We start from the raw sequence: 22,753 nt of genomic DNA on the forward strand, positions 1-22,753 counted from the left end.
GTATAAAAAGAAAACATTATTTCACCAGATGATGGCAGTAGCCCTTGGCTTTCTGTAAATAAAAAAAGGAAAGTTGACTGTGTGGGCAACCGCTCCTAGGACAAGTGGAAATTGGAATGTTATTTCCCCAAATCCAAAACACATTTTCAGCTTACCAAATCTAGTTTCAGAACTTTGGGGGTTTCCACCCCTCCTGAAGACGTTTTGTGTATTTCTTTATAGTTCCCGTGGATAATTGACTCTTACCTGAAATCATGCTGTTTTTACAGGAAAAAAACGGTAAATGTCAATGTTAATGCTAGCAGGATGACTATACAAATAGCTTACACACACGAAACAATTAAGCTAGGCTGATCGATTCAGCTGTGCCCACTCATTTGGCGCCACCCGCCGCGGGTTCTGATTAGCTCCCTGTCACTATTTAAACCCAGGTCTGTCAATCCCTTGTTGTCAGTCCTTCTGTGAATCTCCGTGTATACTAGGCAAGCCTTTTTTGACCCTGACTCCCGCCTGTCCAGTATTTTGCTACTGTTTGTCTCCCACTATGACCTGTTTCGTTTCCGACCACGTGTACCGATCAGTTTTCCGCCCCTGACACCGCCATCGCTCGCTACGGAAGATCCACTTCCATGGTCAGATCACAAGCCGAGAACGAGAGCAAACACCGGGTCATGGGCGCACCCCTTCCTCGTTCCTTCAATAAAACTTGTGGTAAACGTTACGCAAGTGGGTCCTGTTTCCGCTCCTGTCAATTTCAGGTATTGGGTGCTAAAAGAGTTCATCACAAGCACTGTATAACATACTATTACCAAAATACACTGGGAAGCCTGCACAGATTCCGCCACTATGCCGCAAGTGACACTAGCCGAATGAAAGAGGGGTGCTAGGAATCAAATGGACTGAACCATTTCGAGGCAGTGGAGTATTTCAGACACTGCGATGATTTTCATATTTGAGCCTATTGGAGAGTTTGAGGGCAGCACGGCGGGTTAAAGCGTGTGCGGCACAGTTCTGAGGTCATGAGATCAAACCTCCTGTGTGGAGTTTGCATGTTCTCCTGTGGTTGCGTGGGTTTCCTCCGGGCACTCCGGTTTCCTCCCACATTCCAAAAACAGGCATGTTAGGTTAATTGACCGGTCCAAATTGTCCCTAGGTGCGATTGAGCGAGCGAATTGTCTGTCCCTGTGTGCCCTGTGATTGGCGGGCAACCAGTTGAGGGTGTCCCCTGTCCATTGCCCGAAGATAGCTGGGATGGGCTCCAGCACCCCCGGGACCCTACTGAGAATGAGCGGTGCAGATAATGGATGGATGGAGCCTATTCTTGGAGAGTTTAAAAAATGGTCGCACCCAGGCCCCAACCACCCTAAACCCATTGACCCTCACCGCCATTTTCCTCACCCTGACCTTCATTTCCAACCCTGTATCCCCACTCCACCTTAACCCTTTTTTGGCATCATATCAATCCGAACCCGAAAAAGGAATAGATAGGTTTTCACTCACAATCCGGCGGCGATACACTCCAGCAGCAGTCGCTGATCTCTGAGCACTGTTTTGGTACTCTCGCTGCCCAGCGGCGAGAGGAACGTCGGGGTGCTCTCCGAAACTTTACGGCCTGCGCACAAAAACAAAAGACGGGTTCCCGTTCTTACGTCGTGGCTAACAGATGAAAAGGCGGCAGTAACTCTTGCCGTCTTTAAAAGCGATTTCCGCGCTCTCACGGAAAGACAGGAGAAGAAAGAGAAACGAGGCAACAAAAGAAAGCTAGCTTGTTCAGGTTAGCAAAGAGCTTTCTTGAAATATTCGTCGTCAGGAATTGGTTTTTATTAGTGACTGAAGTTTTGGCGCTTTTCAAAGAGAATCTGGTGTTAAATCTTCTTTAGAAGTCGATGCCATGGACGCCGTTAATCTGCCATCGAAAGGAAACAAAGAGTAGAACGGGGGTCTCCAAGGTGGGTGCCCCCTGGGGAGAGTTGAGGTGACAGCGGACTGAAAATAGCTCACAAGTGCTCAAGTGATCATTGTGATTTTCTAGTCAAATGTTTTTTGTGGTCAACTGAGTCAGTTTAACTACTTCCGACTTCTCTTTGGTTTTCTCTTTCTAACGCTTGCCTTTAGACTTGTTTTCTTTCTCACTCTTTTGCTTCCTTTCTTTCTTTTTTCTACCTCTCTTTATCGGCCTCCTCTCTCTCTCTCTCTCTCCCCTTTATTTCACTCTATTTCTCTTATTCCTACTCTCTCTCTCTCTCTCTTTCCCCTTTCTCTTTATCTCTTTATCTCTTCTTCTCATACTCTATTTTTTTCTTTCACACTTTCATTATATTTATTTCTGTTTCTCTCCATCTCTTTCTTTATTTCTTTCAGTCTTTATTCATTTCTTCTTTCACTCTTACTCTTTCCTTCTTTCTTTCATTCTTTCTTTAGCTCTTCTTCTCACACACTCTTTCCTTCAGTATTTATTTGTCTTTTCTTTCACACTCTCTCTTTCTCTTACTCTTTACGTATCTCTTCTTCATTCATTCTCTTTCCCTTTCTTTATTTCTTCTTCTCACACTCTATCTTTCACTTTATTTCTTTATCTCTATTTCTGTCTCTCTCTATCTCTTTCTTTCTTTATTTTAGTTTTTATACATATCTCTCTTTCACTCTCTGTCTTTCTTTCTTTCAATCTTTAATTATTTATTTTACTCTCACTCTTTTATTATTTCTTTATCTCTTCTTCTCACACACTCTCTTTCTTTCTTTCAGTATTTATTTGTTTCTTCTTTCACGCTCTCTCTCTCACTTTTTATCTCTTCTTCTTTTACTCTCTCTCTTGCATTCTTCCTTTATCTCTTTTCCCCTGACTTTCTTTGTTTGACTTTTTTGTTCCTACTACCAATGATTAACCTATTAATAACATCGTCGCAACATAGCAAATACTATAAAATGAATCACTATTTTAGAAAAGCAAAACAGGAAAAAGCTAGGCGCCCTTGGCGCTAATAAGTAGGAAAAAAAATAGTTTTCGGCTTGGAAGATATTGGACAGCCCTGGAGTAGACAGTATAGGCAGGTCAAATGTTCATGCCAGCTTTGACCACCAGGGGGCAGAAATGAAAAGCGTCCGAATGTTTTTGTACACAGGAAACAGATGCAGATTTTTAAGCCTTGAAGGCATGACCTACCAGTACATACACTCTTCCGTGAGTGGTCTCGAAAATTTGAATGGAAAAAAAAAATACTAACGGCATTATACCATAAACATATTTTTTGAGGATATATATATATATATATTTACACATATATATCTCATCTCATCTCATCAGCTGCACCGCTTATCCTCAGTAGGGTCGCGGGTATATATATATATATATATATATATATATATATATATATATATATATATATATATATATATATATATATATATATATATATATATACACTCATATATATCTTGTCTCATCAGCTGCACCGCTTATCCTCAGTAGGGACGCGGGTATATATATATATATATATATATATATATATATATATATATATATATATATATATATATTGATAGATATAGAGATAGATAGATAGAGAGAGAACGAGAGAGATTGAAAAAGAAAGAGACAGAGAGAAAGAGAAAGAGAGAGAAAGAGACAGAGACAGAGACAAAGAGAAAGAGAAAAAGAAAGAAAAAACGAGACAAAAAGAGACGGAGAGAGAGAAAGAGACAAAAAGGAAAAACGAGAGAGAGAAAGAGAAAAAACGAGAGAGAGAAAGAGACAGAGACAGAGACAAAGAGAAAGAGAAAAAGAGAAAGTGAGAGAAAAGAGAAAGAGAGAGAAAGGAGAAAGAGAAAGAGAGAGAGAGAGAAAAGAGAAAGAGAGAGAGAAAAGTGAGAGAACAGAGAGAGAAAAGAGAGAGAAAAAGAGACAGATACAGAAACAGAGAGAATACAATCTTTAATAGAAATTAAGATGCATTAGAGATTTGCTTATTAAAAAAAAGAACCGTTAGCAAAGTCAATCAAACTCTCCAGTGTGAAGTATTAGTCTCCCGCTTTTAGTCCAGAAAATAAACGGTCTGGAGCAGGGGTGGGCAAACTACAGCCCAAGGGGCCACATTTGGCCCATCAGGCTTTTAAATCCTAACCACTGAAAAGAAAGAAAAATGCAACTTATAAAATAGTGTTGTTGTTTTGCTGCTACTCTTGTCCCCAGTGTCCCTTTGGGTCCTCCCCCATTCTTCATTAAAATATATTTTTCATAAAATAGGACGGACAAACATGCTTTTATTACTCAGACCAGATGAAAAACAAGTAAAAAACTAAAAAAAGAAATTACCACATCTAAAAAAAAATGAAAATGCTGCAGAAGTGCCACTCTTGTCCCCGGTGTCCCCTTTGTGCCCAACACTCTCAATAAAATATATAGAATTTTCAAACGTTATGTACAATCTAATAATATCAATCAAAAGGTTTGCCCACCCTGGAGCCTGCCCCACTTGCCTCCATGCCAAATAATTAAGAGAAATAAAACAGTTAGTACGTTAAAAGACACCGAAGCGCCCTTAAAGTTAAGTAAATGAGTATCGAAGCTACTAATGTGTTAAAACCAGACGGGATGATTTTTTTTCTTTCTCTAGTGACTCACCACCAAACGGGTCACTGTCATTGAACGACGTTTCGTTAAAAGGATCGTCTGAAAACACACCGACAAAGTTAACATGTTAAATAACATGCCAACAGTGCCTCCCCTGATGAAAAATAAGAAAATTCTCATTTATATTTCCAGGACAGTTGAGGTGCCCGCAAAACTGCTCTAAAAATCAGCTCATCATTTTAAAGCAGTTCAGTGGCTACCTTTTGTGCTTTGTAGCTAGCTATCTTTCTTCATTTTTAGCTGTGTAGTAAGCTACCAGGCTAGCTTTTTACATGTTGACCTCCTTTTCTATCTAGCTTGCCAACTTTGTTTAGCTTCCTATCTGGCTATTTATTCTCTTACTATTTACCCCTTTGAGTTCTTGGCCTGTTAGCTTTTCTAGATAACTATCTGGCTACCTTTTGTGTTTTCTTGCTAGCTATCTTTCTTTATTTTTAGCTGTTTAGCAAGCTACCTGGCTAGCTTTTTACACGTTTTGCATGCTATTTAGCTAACCTTTTTTTGCTAGTTATCGGGCTAAATGTTGACCTCCTTTTCTATCTAGCATGCCAACTTTGTTTTAGCTTCCTATCTGGCTATTTACTCTCTTACTATTTACTCCTTTGACTTTTTTGCCTGTTTACTTTTCTAGCTAACTATGAAGCTGTCAGGATTCACCTGTGCCTGCTCCTTTGGCGCCAACTGCCTCGGACTCTGATTGGCTCCCTGTCCCTATTTAAACCCACTCCTATCCGTCCCCTTTTGTCAGTCCGTCTGCGAACCTCAGTTAACTCTAGGCAAGCCTTTTTCGACCCTGACTCCTACCCGTTTTTTGCTCCCGTCTGTCCCCCAGCTTCAACTTGTTTTTGATCCTGACCACGTCTCCTCTCCCGTCCCGGCTTTCGCCCTCTTTTTGTCCCCGACCACGTCTACTTGCTTTTCCTGGCTTACGACTCGCTTACGACCACGTTTTTGCTCCCCTGTCCCGGCCACTGACTGTTTTTCTGCTCTATCCCCCCGCTTAATGGCAATGTCACATTGCACGCTGTATCCCAGGGGTCTTAAGTACTCGCCCGCTCGTCGCTAGTACTCACTGGTGATGACTTTGAGCGTGAAGGGATTCTTCTGCTGTATTGTGTGCGTGAAGAGGAAGCGAGCGTTGCAACTGTAGTCGTTTTGAGTGTCCTGGGCCAACACGTTGGAGAAATAAAGATCGCCGTTTAAGCCTTTCGACACTCGCTGGTCCTGCGGGATCGGACTCATCACTGCCCGTCGGGACAAAAACAAGAAAAAGAACACAAAATTCAGATGTCACCACAGCAGTTTTCCAGTGTATTTTGCTAGGAAATATGAAACTTATATACATCATCTCCAGACAGAAGAGCAGCTTCAGCAACAGTCTTGTTCCGACTGAGGAGATCATTTCTCCCTCATGCCATGAGGCTCTTTAACCCCACCCAAGGGAGTAAAAGCCAACATTAAACCCCACCCCACATTTGCATATTACCCTATTTTTATGACAGTGTGTATTTTCCGTAGCACTATTTTAATACTCTATATCGACTAGTTATATTGGGATTTCTGTATTGTATTTCTTTTATCTAATTACTATTTTATTTCCAACACAAGGATACTGCTGGAAGTGTGAATTTCCCTACGGGGATGAATAAAGTATCTATCTATTTATCTATCTATCTATCATAAAAATTGTGATCTTTGTTACATAAAAGTTCAATCATCCATCCATCCATCCATCCACTATCTCCACCGCTTCTCCTCAGTAGGGTCGCGGGGGTGCTGGAGCCCATCCGAGCTATACATAGATGTTCAATCAATGAATAATAATTAAACATTATTTATATCAAAGTAATAATTTGGGGAGAAAATTACAGCAAAGCTAATATCAGCTATAAATCATTTTAGGACCAAGTTTAACAATTTAACATCTCGACTCGAGAGATAATAGATAAATAACATTGTACAAAAATGGAATATAAATACACTGTGAAGTATATTAAAAAGAAATCTTGCATTGTTGGCAAAAAGCTTGCTCGTTTTAAGTGTGAAAACATCCATCCATCCAACCATTATCTGCAGCGCTTATCCTCAGTAGGGTTGCGGGGGTGCTGGAGCCCATCCCAGCTATCTTCGGGCAGTGGTCAGGGGACACCCTCAACTGCTTGCCAGCCAATCAGAGACAGACAACTCACTCACTCATAGGAACAATTTGGTTAGGCCAATCAACCTGACACGCATGTTTTTGGAATGTGGGAGGAACCCACGCAAGCACGGGGAAAACATGCAAACTCCACACAGGAGGTTTGATGTGAAAACACACTACTGTTAAAAAGCTAAATTTTAAAACACACTAAATATGCTTTGTTCTCAAACTGTTGCACTAAAATTAAAACAAAAACAAAAATACCCTTCTAAAAAAATGATGACAATGAATGTGTGCCTGGCGTGAAGGTTTATGTGCCCCAAAACGTTTGTAAGGTTTTTGTGTGAGGTTGCGCAATCTGTGCTCACTACTGTTCATCCAGAAAGTGAATGGAGGCGGGAGGCCCGGAGGGGGGTTGCAGGGCAGGACCAGGGACGAGCCCTCCGTCACCACCACCGGCTCCAAAACTTCTTTGGGCCACAAAGGCGCCTCTGAAAAAAAAACGGAAAAAGAATTATCCCGCCACCCCAAAAAAACAGCAAAAATCCAATTCTCACTGGAGACCCGAAGCAGGATTTTGTTGGACATGGCGACCCCGTGATCGTTGGTGGCGAAACACTGATATTCGCCCTCGTAGTCTTCTGGCCGTCCCCCGTTGCGGAATCCGATCTCTAGTGTTCCCGAGCGTTTGCGCATGCTGACGCGAAGATCTTTGGCGATGTTGAAGAATTTGCCGTTTCGTCTCCAGGAGAACCTGAGACGACAAAGACGCTGATCGAGTCTGTGTTTTTATAATCGCAACAGTAGTGCGAAAAATAAAAATGTCAAAAACGAGCAGTCGGAAGGTTTTTCTATGAGAAGCTGCTCACGGCTAGCTATTTAATATGCGGGACAGGAGCTGTTCCCACTATGGTCCCACATGGATGATGGCCTGGAGACGGCTGGGGACATGCTTAAGTGACCCTTTCCTGGTTGGCCTGGGAACTCTCGGGATCTCTGCCCAAAGAGGTGGGACTTTGGATTGGTAAATAAACAGATAAATGGACAGACACAGGGACAAAAAAAAAAAAACGATATTAGATGGTCAAACAAATAGACAGATGTGTGAATGGATAAAATGATGAACAGACTAATGGTGCAGGGATGGACAGACCTGCAGGTGGACAGACTGGTTGATGGATGGACAGACAGACTGATGGATGGACAATTGAATAATAGGCAGACTAACAAACAGACAGTGGGGGGGACAAATGGGTGGATAGACCAGTGGACGGACAAACTGGTTGATGGATGGATAGATGATAGGTAGACCGACAAATAGACAAGGGATCAGATGCATGGATGGACAGAATTGTGGATGGAGAGTCTGATGGATGGATGCAAAGTCAGATAGAGAACCAGAAGAACAGATTAATGAATGGACTAATGGGCCAATGGATAGAGAGACAGACTGACGGATGGACGGACAGATGGAATCAAAAATGGACAGAGAGACAGATGTATGTATGGCTGGAGACAGAAACAGACACAGCAATAGTGAAGAGATTGACTGCCAAATGTGTGAACAGACTGACTGAAAAATGGATGCACAGACAGACCTGACAGACAGACAGACGGAAGTGGAGAGAAGTGGATTGATGGACAAAAACACAGATGGATGGACAGACTGACAGAAGGAATGGAAAACAAAAAGATGGACGGAAAAAAATGATAGCTGATTGACTCAATTGACTCATGGACGAACAGAGAGATGGTCAACCATACAGACAGATGCATAGACTTTCAGAAGGATGGACAGGCAGACAAACTGATAAATGGACTAATGGAAAGACGGAGACAGATGGGCAGACAAATGACAAATGGACTAAAAAATGGATGGATGAAAGATAACATACAGAGGGACAGGTGCATGGATGGACAGACCTGCAGGTGGACAGACTGGTTGATGGATTGACGGATGGACAGATAGACTGATGGATGGACAAAACAATGATAGGCGGACTAACAAACAGACAGAGGGATGGATAAATGGGTGGATAGATCAGCGGATGGACAAACTGGTTGATGGATGGATGGATAGATAGATCGAATGATAGGTAGACCGACAAATAGATTAGAAAGGGACAGGATGCATGGATGGACAGAATGGAGAGCCTGATGGATGGATGCAAAGTCAGATAGACAACCATAAGAACAGATTAAAAAATATACTAATGGGCTGATGGATAGAGAGACAGACTGATGGATGGACAGACAGATTGATAGATGGACTAACAAATGGACAGAGGGACAGATGTATGGAAAGACGGAAACATAAACAGACATCGCAATACTGAAGAGTGACTGCCAAATGGAATGGAAAACAAAGAGAGGGACGGAAAAAAAATGATAGCTGATTGATCGATTGACTCATGGACGAACAGAGAGATTGTCTACCAAACAGACGGATGCATGGACTTTCAGAAGGATGGACAGGCAGACAGACTGAGAACTGGACTAATAGAAGGACGGAGAGACAGATGGATAGAAGAAATGTCAAATGGACTAACAAACGGATCGCTGAACAGACTGCTGGATGGATAGAATCATGGACAGACAGAGAAACTGATAAATGGACTAATAGAAGGACAGAGAGACAGATGGACTGACAAATGACAAATGGACTAACAAATAGATGGATGAACAGAATGCTGGATGGATAGAATCATGTACAGAAAAAGAAACTGATAAATGGACTAATGGAAGGAGAGAGAGACAGATGGACAGACAAAATGATAAATGGACTAACAAATGGATGGCCGAACAGAATGCTGGATGGATAGAATCAGGGACAGACAGAGAAACTGATAAATGGACTAATGGAAGGAGAGAGAGAGACAGATGGACAGACAAAATGATAAATGGACTAACAAATGGATGGCTGAACAGAATGCTGGATGGAGGGAATCATGTACAGACAGAGAAACTGATAAATGGACTAATGGAAGGAGAGAGAGACAGATGGACAGACAAAATGATAAATGGACTAACAAATGGATGGCTGAACAGAATGCTGGATGGTTAGAATCATGGACAGACAGAGAAACTGATAAATGGACTAATGGAAGGAGAGAAAGACAGATGGACAGACAAAATGATAAATGGATTAACAAATGGATGGCTGAACAGAATGCTGGATGGAGGGAATCATGTACAGACAGAGAAACTGATAAATGGACTAATGGAAGGAGAGAGAGACAGATGGACAGACAAAATGATAAATGGACTAACAAATGGATGGCTGAACAGAATGCTGGATGGATAGAATCATGGACAGACAGAGAAACTGATAAATGGACTAATGGAAGGAGAGAAAGACAGATGGACAGACAAAATGATAAATTGATTAACAAATGGATGGCTGAACAGAATGCTGGATGGATAGAATCATGGACAGACAGAGAAACTGATAAATGGACTAATGGAAGGAGAGAAAGACAGATGGACAGACAAAATGATAAATGGACTAACAAATGGATGGCTGAACAGAATGCTGGATGGATAGAATCATGGACAGACAGAGAAACTGATAAATGGACTAATAGAAGGAGAGAAAGACAGATGGACAGACAAAATGATAAATGGACTAAAAAATGGATGGCTGAACAGAATGCTGGATGGATAGAAACATGGACAGAGAAACTGATAAATGGACTAATGGAAGGAGAGAGGGACAGATGGACAGACAAAATGATAAATGGACTAACAAATGGATGGATGAACAGAATGCTGGATGGATAGAATCTTGGACAGACAGAGAAACTGATAAATGGACTAATAGAAGGAGAGAGAGACAGACGGACAGACAAAATGATAAATGGACTAACAAATGGATGGCTGAACAGATGCTGAATGGATAGAATCACAGACAGACAGACAAACTTGTCCAATTAGACCAACGCATTGATGAATGGACAGACCCCTCCCTACCCCCCGTTCTCCCCTCCAGTTAACAATGCGCTAGTGTCCTGTCCCACTGGTGATGTAACCCAGGGCTATGTGTTGGTGGACATTCCTCACGTTGGCACAGGGTTGCCCTTGGCCTCGCACTCGATGAGGATGTTGTCCCTGGGGTCCACAATGTAGTCCTTCACCGACTGCTTGGTCAGAGTGGGGGGCTGCTTCACTAAGAGAGGGGGGACAAAAGCAGAGTCAGGACATGGACACGCACAAAAGTTTTTTGTTGTACGCCATCTTTGTCCAATTAGGCGAGACTAATATTTGAAAATCAGACGGGAGCAAAATGGTGGCAACAGTCGGCTGTAGAGACGTAGAGAAGCTCCAGTTGCGTTGGCTTCGCCATCTATATTTAATGGCCGACTAAAAGAAGCCAACCCCCCCTACCCCAATTTGAAACACCGCCAGCATGTCTTATGTGCATTTGCTTCTGGAGTTCACTGAGCCCCTCGGGGGCTTCCAATCACAAACACGCCACAAAACCATTCAGACAGACTCAAAAAGAGGGAGAAAGAGCAAATATTTTACATCTTTTAACAACTCGTTAGCAAAGAAAGGAAGGGAGAAAAGAAAGGAGGAAGCAAGGAGGGAAGGAAGGCAAAATGGTAAAAAGCAAGAAAGGAAGCGAGTGAGGATGAGAAACAAGAATACACACAGCGTAAAGAAGAAAAGATGGAAGAGGTAAAGCATGGAAAGAAGGAGGGGAGCAATGAAAAAAAGAGCAAGGAAAGGAAAAAGGAAAGAAGAAAAAAGGAGTAAAGGAAGACAAAAGTAGGGCAGACGGAATGAAGAAAGGAAGGGAATCGAAGAAGAATGGAGTTAAAGAACCGGAGAATGTGATGAAGGATGGGAGCAAGGAAGAATAGGAGAAAAAAGGGAAAAGAGATGATAGGAAAAAGAAAAACGAGAACAGATGGATGAGAGAAAAGAAGGTAGAAAGGGAGGAGGTGAGAAAAGAAGTAAAGTTCAGAGAAAAGAGGATGGCTGCAAGGAAGGATACAAGCAAGGTATGAGAGATGAGAAAAAGGAAGAAAAAAGGGATCAGAAAAACTAAGCACGATGGGAATAAAGTGAGAGGGAAAACAAAGAAGGAAAGAGGGACAAAAGGAAGGAAGTAAAAAGAGAGAAAAAGGGGAAGCGAGGAAGGGGGCAAGAAAAATGGGTGGGAAGAGAGAAACAAAGACAATAAAAGACAACGAGGGGAGAAAATGACAAGCAAAAGGCAAGCTAGGGAAAATGAAGGAGCACAAGAAAGGAAGATGTCAAGGTATGGAATAATAATGAAAATGATGAGTAAAAAGGAGGATGAGAAAAAGGAAGGAAGAAGGAGAGAAATAACTGGAAGAAAAATAGAGGAAATGTAACAAACCATAAGATTAAGCAAAAAAAGATGGGAAAGCAAGAAAGGATACCAGTCAAAAAAGAAGGATATGAGTAAAGAGGGAGAAAGAAAGGGGAAAACAAGGATGCATAGGAAAGAAAGAAAAGGAAAGAAGGAATGAAGGAAGGAAGGAAAGAAGGAATGACGGGCGCAAGGAAGGACGGGAGGAAGGAAGGAAGGAAGGGGAAATGTGAATGAGGGTTTGGAGAAAGAGGGGAAACTAGGAAGAATAGGAGGAAGGGAGGAAAGAAGGATGATAGAAAGGAAACAGCAAAAGGAAGAAAAAAGGAAATAAATAAAGAAAGAATAGCGGAATAGAAGTAGAAAAACAATGAAGGATAGACGTAAGCAAGAAAAGGACTGGAGAAAGTAGGGGAAGATTCATGAGGGGAAGGAAGAAAAGATGGTTTAAAATGAAAAGGAAAATCAAGAGAGAATAAGAATGAAAAGGAAATGGTGAAAAAGAAAGAAGAATGCCTGAAGAAGGAGAAAGAAGGATGTATAGAGAGGAAGAATGAGAGAGAAAGCAGAAAAGCAAGGAAGATAGTTGTAATGAACAAAAGAAGGATGAGGGAAAAATGTCAGACAAAAAAAGTAAGAAAGAAAAAAATGAACCATAGGAAAAAAGAATGAGAGAAAAGAAGGAAAGAAGGAGATGAATAAAAGAAGGATGGGGAAAATGAAGATTGGAAGCAAGGAAGGATATGAGAAAGAAAGGAGAGGAGCAAGGACGGAAATATGAAAGCAATGTATGGAAGAAAGGTAGAAAGGTACCAAAAAAGGGGGCGGGGGACACTAAATCAATTTTTGGTTGCCACGGCAACCACCCATCCCCAGTAAAATTAGTTAAGACTTACGCTCAGCCAGGATCTTTGCTGTCAGTCCAACGGAAAGCAACAAGGACACACAAGAAGGATTCAAAAGACATACAAGATCAAAATAAGAATCGGGAAAAAAACTTGAAAGATAATCTTAAATAAGTGAGTATGGTTGGGGTCTAGTACGCCCTCCTCCACCAGAGGGCGCCTAATGAGTTTGGATTCGGGACATGACACCTGTCCCTTATCACCCCAAGCCTTTAAATGGCCATTTTGGACAGACATTTTCATTATTTCACCATTGATATCAATGTCACATTTTTCAAGTCTTGCTTTCCGAGGTTTGTTTTTTGCTTTCTGGTTTTCTGAGTTTTATTGTTGTTTTGCTTCTTGATTTTGGGTTTTTATTCTATCTGCTAGTAAAAACATACCCACTCTTCCTTCCTGCTAGGTTTTGTAGTCCAGGAAATACGGAAAATAATCCGTTATAAGAACATTATTCTACTGTGTCCTCAGGTTCCGACAGCGACTTACGGTCTTGCGGCACTTCGATGGACAGCGCCCGGTGCAACAGCAGCAACTGCATGAAGGCCACGGCCCGATATAAGGCCCGCCTCCACATCTCGGCTCCTGCTGATTGGCCGCCCGGGACAGGCTGGACACTTCGACGCTTCTGATCTGTTGAAAAACACGCAAAAGTAATTGGAATTATTATTGTACGACAGTCATTCAGACGACAAATTATGAAATATTTTCAAAAACTGTATTACATGTTTTGTTCTGTTACAGCTGATTGGTATTTTGCATGATGTAGTTTGTCCGTCCATCCAAGCACGAGAAAGTTCCCCGTATCCTCCATCGGTTATGTTTTGTTCATTGAGGACAAGTGGGTATCACCAAATTCGAATGCCTTCTCTTTCATGTTTTGTTCAGTTAAGGCCGTTTAGTGTTCCAAAAGTTTCTTTCCTGGTGAAATCACCACATGTGTCCACACGTGGTAATGTTTCTTATGTCATCTACCTTTCATGTTTTGTTCTGTTAGATCTAGTTGATGTAATTGCATTACTTCAGTTATGGTATTCTGACTGTTCAGTCCACATGTGGCAGGGTTTTTAGTGTCCCTTCCCTTTCATATTCTCCATTTTCTTTATTTCGTGTTTTGTTCAGTTAGATGTAGTTAGTGTTGCACCATGATGTACCAGGCATACGTCGTCAAACCTGTTAGTGTAGCTTTGATGTCTTGAATTCTGGAAATTATAGAAAGTTTCTATTCACTCTCCAATAAAGATACCTCCTGTGTCAATAAATACTGCATCTTCTTTCTTTCTTGTTTTGGTCTGTTAGAGTTGGCTGGCATTGAAAAACTATGAAGCTGTATTCATGTGTGTGCATTTTCCCTGGGTCCTTTTGTATTTTGGTCTGTTCAAATATGTTGCTATTCCACCAGATCCTGCAACTGATCCTTTCATGTTTTGTCCATTTAGATAGTGTATCAAGATTACATAGCAGCGATGTGTAGTTGAGCCTGTTTTAGTGAAGTATTGTTGTCTTTGAATTCTGAAGAGCCTAATAAACTTTCTTGTTTGGTTTCTGTACACAATGTGATTTCTTTTCTGCCAATAAACCCTGCATCATCTTCCTTCCATGTATTGTTCTGTTAAAACTGGTTGGAACATCATGAAGGTATTATCCGTATGTGAGAATGTTCCTTGGATCCTCTCACTTTCATGTTTTGTTCATTTAGATATGGTTAGTGTTTCAAGATTATGTAACAAGGACGTGTAGTCGAGCCTGTGTTAGTGAAGCATTAATGTATTTGAATTTAAAGATTCTGTTTCTCCACACAATTTGATAACGATTCCTTTTCCATCAATAAACCCTGTGCCTCCTTCCATGTCTTGTTCATTTAGATCTAGTTACTGTGTCAAGATGATGTAGCGTGAACGTGCAGTCGAGCCTCTGTCAGTAAAACATTGTCTTCAAATTCTAAAGCTCCTACTAACTTCCTTGTATTGTTTCTGTACACGATCTGCTAATGATTCCTTATCTGTCATTAAACCCCATATCTCCTTCCATGTCTTGTTCATTTAGATCTAGTGTTATGTAAAAAGGATGTGTAGTTGAGCCTGTGTTAGTGGAGCATTGATGTCTTTGGATTTAAAGATCGTACTAACTTCCTTGTTCTGTTTCTTTACAAAATCTGATTCCTTTTCCATCAATAAACCCTGTGCCTTCTTCCTTCCATGTCTTGTTCATTTAGATCTAGTTAGTGTTTCAAGATGATGTAGCAGGGACGTGCAGTCGAGCCTCTGTCAGTAAAACATTGATGTCTTTGAATTTTAAAGAATCTAACTTCCTTGTTTTGTTTCTGTACACGATCTGCTATTGACTCCTTATCTTTCATAAAACCCTATGTCTCCTTCCTACCATGTCTTGTTCATTTAGATCTAGTGTTTCCAGATTATATAAGAGGTATGTGTTAGTGTAGCATTGATTTCTTTGAATTAAAAGATTGTACTAACTTCCTTGTTCTGTTTCTGTACACAATCTGATAATGATCCATTTCCTGTCAATAAACCCGTGCCTTCTTTTTTCATGTCTTGTTCATTTAGATCTAGTTAGTGTTTCAAGATCTTGAGAAGGGATGTGTCGTCCAGCCTCCGTTAGTAAAACGTCTATAAATTCTAAAGCTCCTACTTCCTTATTCTGTTCCTGTACACCCCCCAATACCGATTCCAGTAAATAAACCCTTTTATCTTTCTTCGATGTTTACGGGCCATGTCGGAACCTGACAAGGGCAGAGACCCGTTTCCTCAGTAAGACAGTTTGTGTATGTCTCTTTCAGTGTAAATCGCAAAAAACAGATCTGTTTCCAGAACTAGCTAGCTTTTCAATTTTTTTGCGTGCTACCTAGCTAACATTTTATCTTTTGTTCTCGTAATCAAGCTAACTGTTGGCCTCCTATCTAGCTAGCTATCAAGAATTGTTTTTAGCTTTCTATCGGCCTCTTTAGATGGCTTTTTGCTATTATAGCTAGCTATCTAGCTCCCCATTTAGTTTTTTACCTGTTTACCTAACTAGCTAACTATCAAGCTACCTTTTAGGTATTTAGCAAACCGTCTAGCTAAGTTGCTACTTTAGAAATGTATATCAAACTTGGTGCTCTTATTGCTAATTCTTGAAAAGGGTTGGAGACCCCTGGATGTCGATATGCTATTGACTGAATTCGCTCCCACAATGCCCTTTTCACTCTTCATTCATTTCAAGATGTTGTGTGCTTCATAAAGGCTTTTTGCATTTGGGATATAACACTGAAGGGAGAAAGTGAATGAAAAAGGAAGGGACGAGGGGGAGAAAAAAGGAAAGAAATAAAAAAGTAATAGAGAGAGGGAAAATGAGAAAAAGATGATTAAGAGATAGAGAGAGAAAGAGAAAGAAAGAAAGGGATAAGGAAATACTAAGAGAGAGGAAACGAGAGAAAAATTAAAAAGGGGGAAGAAAGAGAAGGGGAGAAAGAAACAGAGAGGGGGAGAGAGAAAAATAAAGACAGAGAAAGAGAAAGAGAGAAGAGAGAGGGGAAAAAAGAGAGAAAGAGACTGAGACAGAATGAGAATAAAAATGTGAGGAGGAGAAAGAGAGATAGAAATAGGGACAAAGATGGAGAGAGAGAGAGATAGAGAGAGAAACAGAGAGAGAGACAGAAAGGGAGAAAGAAATACAAAGAGAGAAGACACAAAAGAGAAAGATAGGAAGAGGTGGAAAGAGGGATGAGGGAAGAACAAGAGACAGAGAAGGGAAAAGGAAATAAATAGAGAGAGGGAGAGAGAGAGAAATAAAGACATAGACAGAGAAAGAGAGAAGAGAGAGAATGAGACAGAGAAAGGAGAGTAAAAATGAGAGATGGAGAAAGAGAGATAGAAATAGGGACTAACAAGGAGAGAGCGAAAGAGAGAGAGAAAGAGTAACACAGAGAGAAAGACAGAAAGGGAGAGAGAAAGAATACAGCTTCTGATGTCTTGGACGCGGCGGGCGCCTGTCTTTATTGAAAACTGCAGCTCGCGTTTTGACCTTTTTTTTCTCTTGGGCTTCTCTCGGCCTTGTCTCGCCGGCCGAATTCAATTTGTGGGCGGGCCTGAACTGGCCTGCGGGCTGCATGTTTGACATCTAAGCTTCAGGAGGAAAAGCTGTGCCAGATCCCGACACAATTCCAAGAATGGAGGCTATCGCCTTTCAATCCTTCTCAATAGGAATGGACAAATATCGGAAACCAGCCTTTGTCTTACCAGAATGGGGCTAATGGGACGCTTCTCCTTCACCTCCCTGCACTTTATGGACCTGCAAGAAAGACATGAAAATACAGATTGAGTTGAGAAATGCCGTTTTTGGGTGGGTAGCTCATTAGCCTAGCAAGAAACACAATAGGAAAACGTCGTGGGCGGGCAGACGGGAGAATCTTGGCAGACGAGACAAATGCCTTCAGGACTGTCTGCAGACGCCTTCTTTTTCCCTCAAAGAGATCCATCAGGTCCAAAGATCACCAGCTGTTCTAGCACTACTAGATCTGGAAAATCTATTCTCGTTTTTTTGCCGTTAATGTGGACCAGCATCAACTACGCAAATTAGCTCCATCCCCCGTTTTAACATGCGCTCGGCCGAACCCCACTCACTGATGTGAGCTGGTGCAGCGGGACAGCAGGTGGATGCAGAGGGGAGTAGGAGACGGTAGGTAAGGGGATAATATATTGCGGCCACAACAGTTCAATTTGTTCTAAGTGGGCAAGAACTGCATGAAAAAAGTACCATCTGCTGGTACCTTCTAAAAAACAAGAGTCGAACGGGGATAATGGATCCGCCACACACGACACAATTTCCTCTCAACTTAGCTCCCTGTAATAGCCGACAGGGGATAATGGATAGTGGCCCAGACAGTGCAGATAATTTAAGGCAGACCACAGTGACACATCTCAGAAGCATGAACTGAAAAATGGCCCTTTTTACAGTGGTAGTCGAACTGATGTCAGCTGGTGCAGCAGGACAGCAAGTGGATGCAGAGGGGAGTAGGAGAGGGTAGGTAAAGGATAATGTATTGCGGCCAAAACAGACCGATTCGTTCTAAGCGGGACAGAACTGCATGAAAAAAGTACGAAAGAGAAAGAAAGAGAAGAAACAAAAGAGAAAAATAGAAATACATGGAAAGAGAGAGAAGGGGAAAAAAGACAGAGAAGGGGAAAGAGAAATAAACAGTGATGGAGAGAGAGAAAAATAACGACATAGAGAGAGGGGGAAAAAGAGAGAAAGAGAGAGAGAAAAAAAACTAAAGAGAGGGTAGAGAGAGTGTAAAACAGAGAACAAGTAAAAAAGAGTGAAAGAGAGAGGGGGAGGGACAGAAAAAGCTAATTTGCGGGGATAATGGATCCACCACGCACGACACAATTTCTTCTCAACTTTGCTCTCAGCAACAGTTGACAGGGGATAATGGGTAGTGGCCCAGACAGTGCGGATCATTTAAGGCAGACCACAGTGGCACGTCTCAGCAGCATGAACTGAAAAAAGGGCCCTTTTTACAGTGGTAGTCGAACTGATGTCAGCTGGTACAGCATGACAGCGGGTGAATGCAGAGAAGAGTGGGAGACGGTAGGTAAGGGATAATTCATTGCGGCCACCACAGTTCAATTCGTTCTAAGCGAGACAGAACTGCATGAAAAATGTACCTTCTGCTGGTACCTTCTCACAGCAAGAGTCGAACGGGGATACTAGATCCCCCACGCACGACACAATTTCCTCTCAACTTTGCTCCCAGCAACAGCCGACAGGGGATAATGGATAGTGGCCCAGACAGTGCGGATATTTTAAGGCAGACCACAGTGGCAGGTCTCAGCAGCATGAACTAAAAAAGGGCCTTTTTTACAGTGGTAGTCGAATTGATGTGAGCTGGTGCAGCGGGACAGCGGGCGGATGCAGAGGGGAGTGGGAGACGGTAGGTAAGGGATAATGTATTGCGGCCACAACAGTCCAACTCGTTCGAAAAAATTATCTGCTGGTACCTTCTCACAGCAATATGGGATTGGGGATAACTGTTCTGCTCGAAACAATTTGGGGAAAAAAAGAGTTTTCATGCATGACATACATTTGCTTTTTCAGCCCGCTCTCAGCAATAGTCGATTGGGGAGAACGAATTGCTGTCCAAACAGTGCAGATCATTTAGACAAAGTGCCCTGCGCCAGTCCCTGCTTGCACCAATATGATAATGGATTGCAGACCCATGAAAACAGCTCATTTCAGGCGGAACACAGATTTGCTCTTCTACCCACACGCTCAGAAATATTTGACCCAGGATAATGGATTGCAACCAACTGTGTATTTCTTTTTAGGTAGGTCGGAGGGCACGCCTCTCTTGAAAAATGGTAGCAGGGATAATGGATCACAGACCCAAGAGTGCAGTACATTTTAATTTTAATACTCAGTAATTCAAGGAAACATTTATTTTATTATTTAATGCTGTTGTATTTATGATTGGATCCCTCAAATACTACAGCGGTAGGGGCACCATTTCCTGTGGTGTGTCTTGGGCAAGCACAGCCTGGTGGTGCCCATCCCTCTTCAGGTTAACATATGTTTCCACCCGGTCTCGTGTTCAGTATATGTGATAACCCTGCACCACAGAAACATAATAGATAGATAGATAGATAGATAGATAGATAGATAGATAGATAGATAGATAGATAGATAGATAGATAGATAGATAGATAGATGTCTACAAAGGTAGATCGATGTCTAGATAGGTAGGTGTCTAGATAGATGTCTAGATAGATAGATATATGACAAGCACAGAGTGTGAAATAAGTGATGGAAAACAGGATAGCAGCCGCGACCAGTCCATTAAAGATGCACTCGTGCGGCTCCCTCGGGACGACGGAGGCGCTCTAGTGATGTTCTGTGTTCCGTCACCTGCTTCCCCCCGGCCCTCGTAAGTGGCCGCCTATGCACGCGCCCTCAAAAGTTCAAAGGTCACGCTTTGAAGCAGTCAGGAGGGGTCGGGGGGAAACGCGACGCCTCGTTTCCGGAGCGCGGATGTCTTTTTTTAAAAGGAGGTTGTCAAGGCAACCGGCGCTCAATGCCGAGGGGACGGTGAGAGAAATGAAAGATGGGGGAGAACGGGCCGCCCCTTTGCATGAAATGGGCGTTTTAGTCGTGAGGGCATCCGATTTGATCGATTCAATTTGGAATTGGAAAAAGTCGCAAAATCGTCGAATCGAATACGGAAAACGGACTCAACGCTGGAGCAGATCTTGAAACCCTCGATAGGGACTATTCCATCAGCTTTTTTCGCACGAATCAGTATACCACTTTATTTAACATAGGACTATTTATACCATCAATTTATTCTTGTCCGAAACAGTTTTAATGACTAAAACTTTGGCCGGATAAATGATTTGTCAGGACCAGAACGGAAACAGGACCCACTTGCGTAACGTTTACCACCCTTTTTATTGAAGGAACGAGGAAGGGGTGCGCCCACGCTCCGAACTTGGACTTGGATGCGGGAAGTGGGTTGCTCTTGTACTCAGTTTGTGATCCAAACACGGAAGTGGATCTTCCATGGAGAGAGATGGCGGTGTTGGGGACGGAAAAAACAGGTCGGTAGCCAGGACAGGAGAGCAAAAATGTGGTCGGGGGTCGGAAACGAGTCGTAAGCCGGAACGGGAGAGCAGACTTGATCGGGGTCAGAAACGAGTCGTAAGCCAAGACGGGAGAGCAGACGTGATCGGGATCAAAACGGGTTGTAGCCGGAGACAGACAGGAGCAAAACGGGACAGGCGGGGGTCAGAGTCGAAAAAGGCTTGCCTGGAACACACGGAGATTCGCAGACGGACTGACAAAAGGGGATTGACCTTACAGGGTTTAAATAGTGGCGAAGCCAATCTGTCGACAAGCTGCAGCTGGCGCCACAAGGGCGGGGCCATTTGGGCACCATGGCAACCGTGACATGATTAGCCTGTGGGTTTCACTGTAAGAAAAAATCAATAAAATCTGTATTTTCCAAACTGACTGAGAAAATAAAGGTTTTGATCAGGTATCATACACATGTTTTATATGTTTCCGTAGTGCAGTGGTTAGCACGTTTGCCTGACACGTGAAATGCCCATGGTTTGAGACGGGGTGGACACCAGGCTGTGCTTGCCCAAGACACACCACAGATAATCGTCATACCGTAAATGACTTTTCATCGCACCCAGAATCTAAAAGATGGTCATCAACAAAGGAGAATAAACCGCAATTGAGCATTGAAGCCCAACAGTGTTGAGCGTGTTACTAAGGTATAGTAGTTACAGTTATTGATACTTCATTTTAAAAGTAATTCAGATACCCCGCTGATGACCAAACACTAGCGCGTTACTCCAAAAGTAACTATCTAGCTACAAATTTCTGCATATACTTTCATAAAAGCCAAACCTTAAAACGGTTTCAAAGAAGACACGTGATAAAATAAATATGTCAAGAACCTAAAGATCGAAATTAAACAGGACAAACTAGACAGGAATGCTACTGGACACTGGGGATCGATACTAAACAGGACAAAATAGAAACCGGACAGGACACACAAGCAGGAAACCGGACAGAGTCAAAACCCACGTCTTGCGGGTGCAGAGGTTCGTTGACAGACTGATAAAGGGTGAGTGAGAGCACTGAGCTTAAATAGGAGGGAAGCCAATCTGTCAACGAGCCGCAGCCGGCGCCATGGGCAACCGTGACAAAATAGAAGAAAATGTGTACAAGGACCCGTGGAAGCAGCGCACCTTCCTATTTCGTCCTTGTGAAATCTAGTCCTTGCAAACCGACTCTTAGCTGAGACACTCTATATCCATTTTGTCTCAAAGTTTCAAAAGACTTCAGTATCCCCTACATTTCTGGGTAGGCCTACTGTCTAAGATGTTTTCTAATTTATATAGCTTTGTATAAGGATTTCACCAATAAAAGACCAGCATTTTACCCTCAATTCCATGCTCATTGTTTTCCTGTTGGTTTGTTGTTCCGGTATTAAACCACGCCCCCCACACGTGACTGACCATTCACTACTATATATGAATATTCACATATACGCCAAGCCCCTATTTTATAGTCTTCAATTTGGCTTGGATGCAAATATATACTGCCGAAAGGGAAAATATTCCCATGGAGAGAAATTCAACCACCTCTACTCATAATTCCAAGAGCATAGAAGAAATTTATAGGTTCCAGAGCGTTCTCCATTCGGGCCCCAGTCCTGTAAAACACTCTGTCCCCTCTGTAACCTCATAGTCTTGATTTTTTGTCCCTGAGGGAAAAAGATAAGCCTGGTTGTTGCAGGGTGCATGAGCCATGGTACTGGCACTTGGACTTGGATGTATGCCATGATCTAGAACAGAACAGGTAAGTCCAAAGTCAAGCCCAGGGGCCAGTAACAGGCTGTGATTTAAAAAAAAAAAAAAAAAAGGAAAGTTGACTGTGAGGCTCACCGCTTCTATGACGAGCGGAAACTGGAGTACTTTTTTCACCGAAATCTGAAACAACTGAGTCTACCTGTGGCTGTTTTAATGAAAATAATATCAAGAGGCTGTTGGAATGGCACAGCGGCACTTTTTTCACCAGACCGAAAATGAAAATGCTACAAAGGTGAGCTATGAGGCTGCAACACTGATCACCAAGCACTGCAAATCTTCTACCGAGGATGAATTTATTAAAAACTGTTCATAGAATGCCAGGCTGGAAAGTTGGCCCCCACACATTTTCAGCTTACCAGATCTGGG

At 42.2% G+C, this 22,753-nt stretch overlaps 1 protein-coding gene across 4 annotated transcripts in view; it reads right to left on the reverse strand.

The window, feature by feature from the left end:
• Positions 1-22,753, reverse strand: part of nfasca (neurofascin homolog (chicken) a) — a 123,563-nt gene that overhangs the window by 41,832 nt on the left and 58,978 nt on the right. For 2 of the 4 annotated variants that reach the window (XM_088337739.1, XM_088337738.1), the window contains exons 2-9: positions 17,249-17,300; positions 13,500-13,643; positions 13,005-13,022; positions 10,830-10,935; positions 7,328-7,524; positions 7,139-7,261; positions 5,704-5,874; positions 1,501-1,612 (exon numbers count right to left, since the gene is read on the reverse strand). In XM_088337739.1, the coding sequence (XP_088193865.1) occupies positions 1,501-1,612; positions 5,704-5,874; positions 7,139-7,261; positions 7,328-7,524; positions 10,830-10,935; positions 13,005-13,022; positions 13,500-13,587 (815 nt within the window). In that variant the 5' untranslated portion in view covers positions 13,588-13,643; positions 17,249-17,300. Of the gene's footprint in view, positions 1-1,500; positions 1,613-4,621; positions 4,670-5,703; positions 5,875-7,138; positions 7,525-10,829; positions 10,936-13,004; positions 13,023-13,499; positions 13,644-17,248; positions 17,301-22,753 lie in introns of all 4 variants that reach the window. The other 2 variants (XM_088337737.1, XM_088337736.1) reach the window with 2 other exon arrangements.

This window comes from Urocampus carinirostris, chromosome 6 (assembly GCF_059441175.1).
Source record: "Urocampus carinirostris isolate Australia breed hairy pipefish chromosome 6, RoL_Ucar_1.0, whole genome shotgun sequence".
Taxonomy (NCBI): domain Eukaryota; kingdom Metazoa; phylum Chordata; class Actinopteri; order Syngnathiformes; family Syngnathidae; genus Urocampus; species Urocampus carinirostris.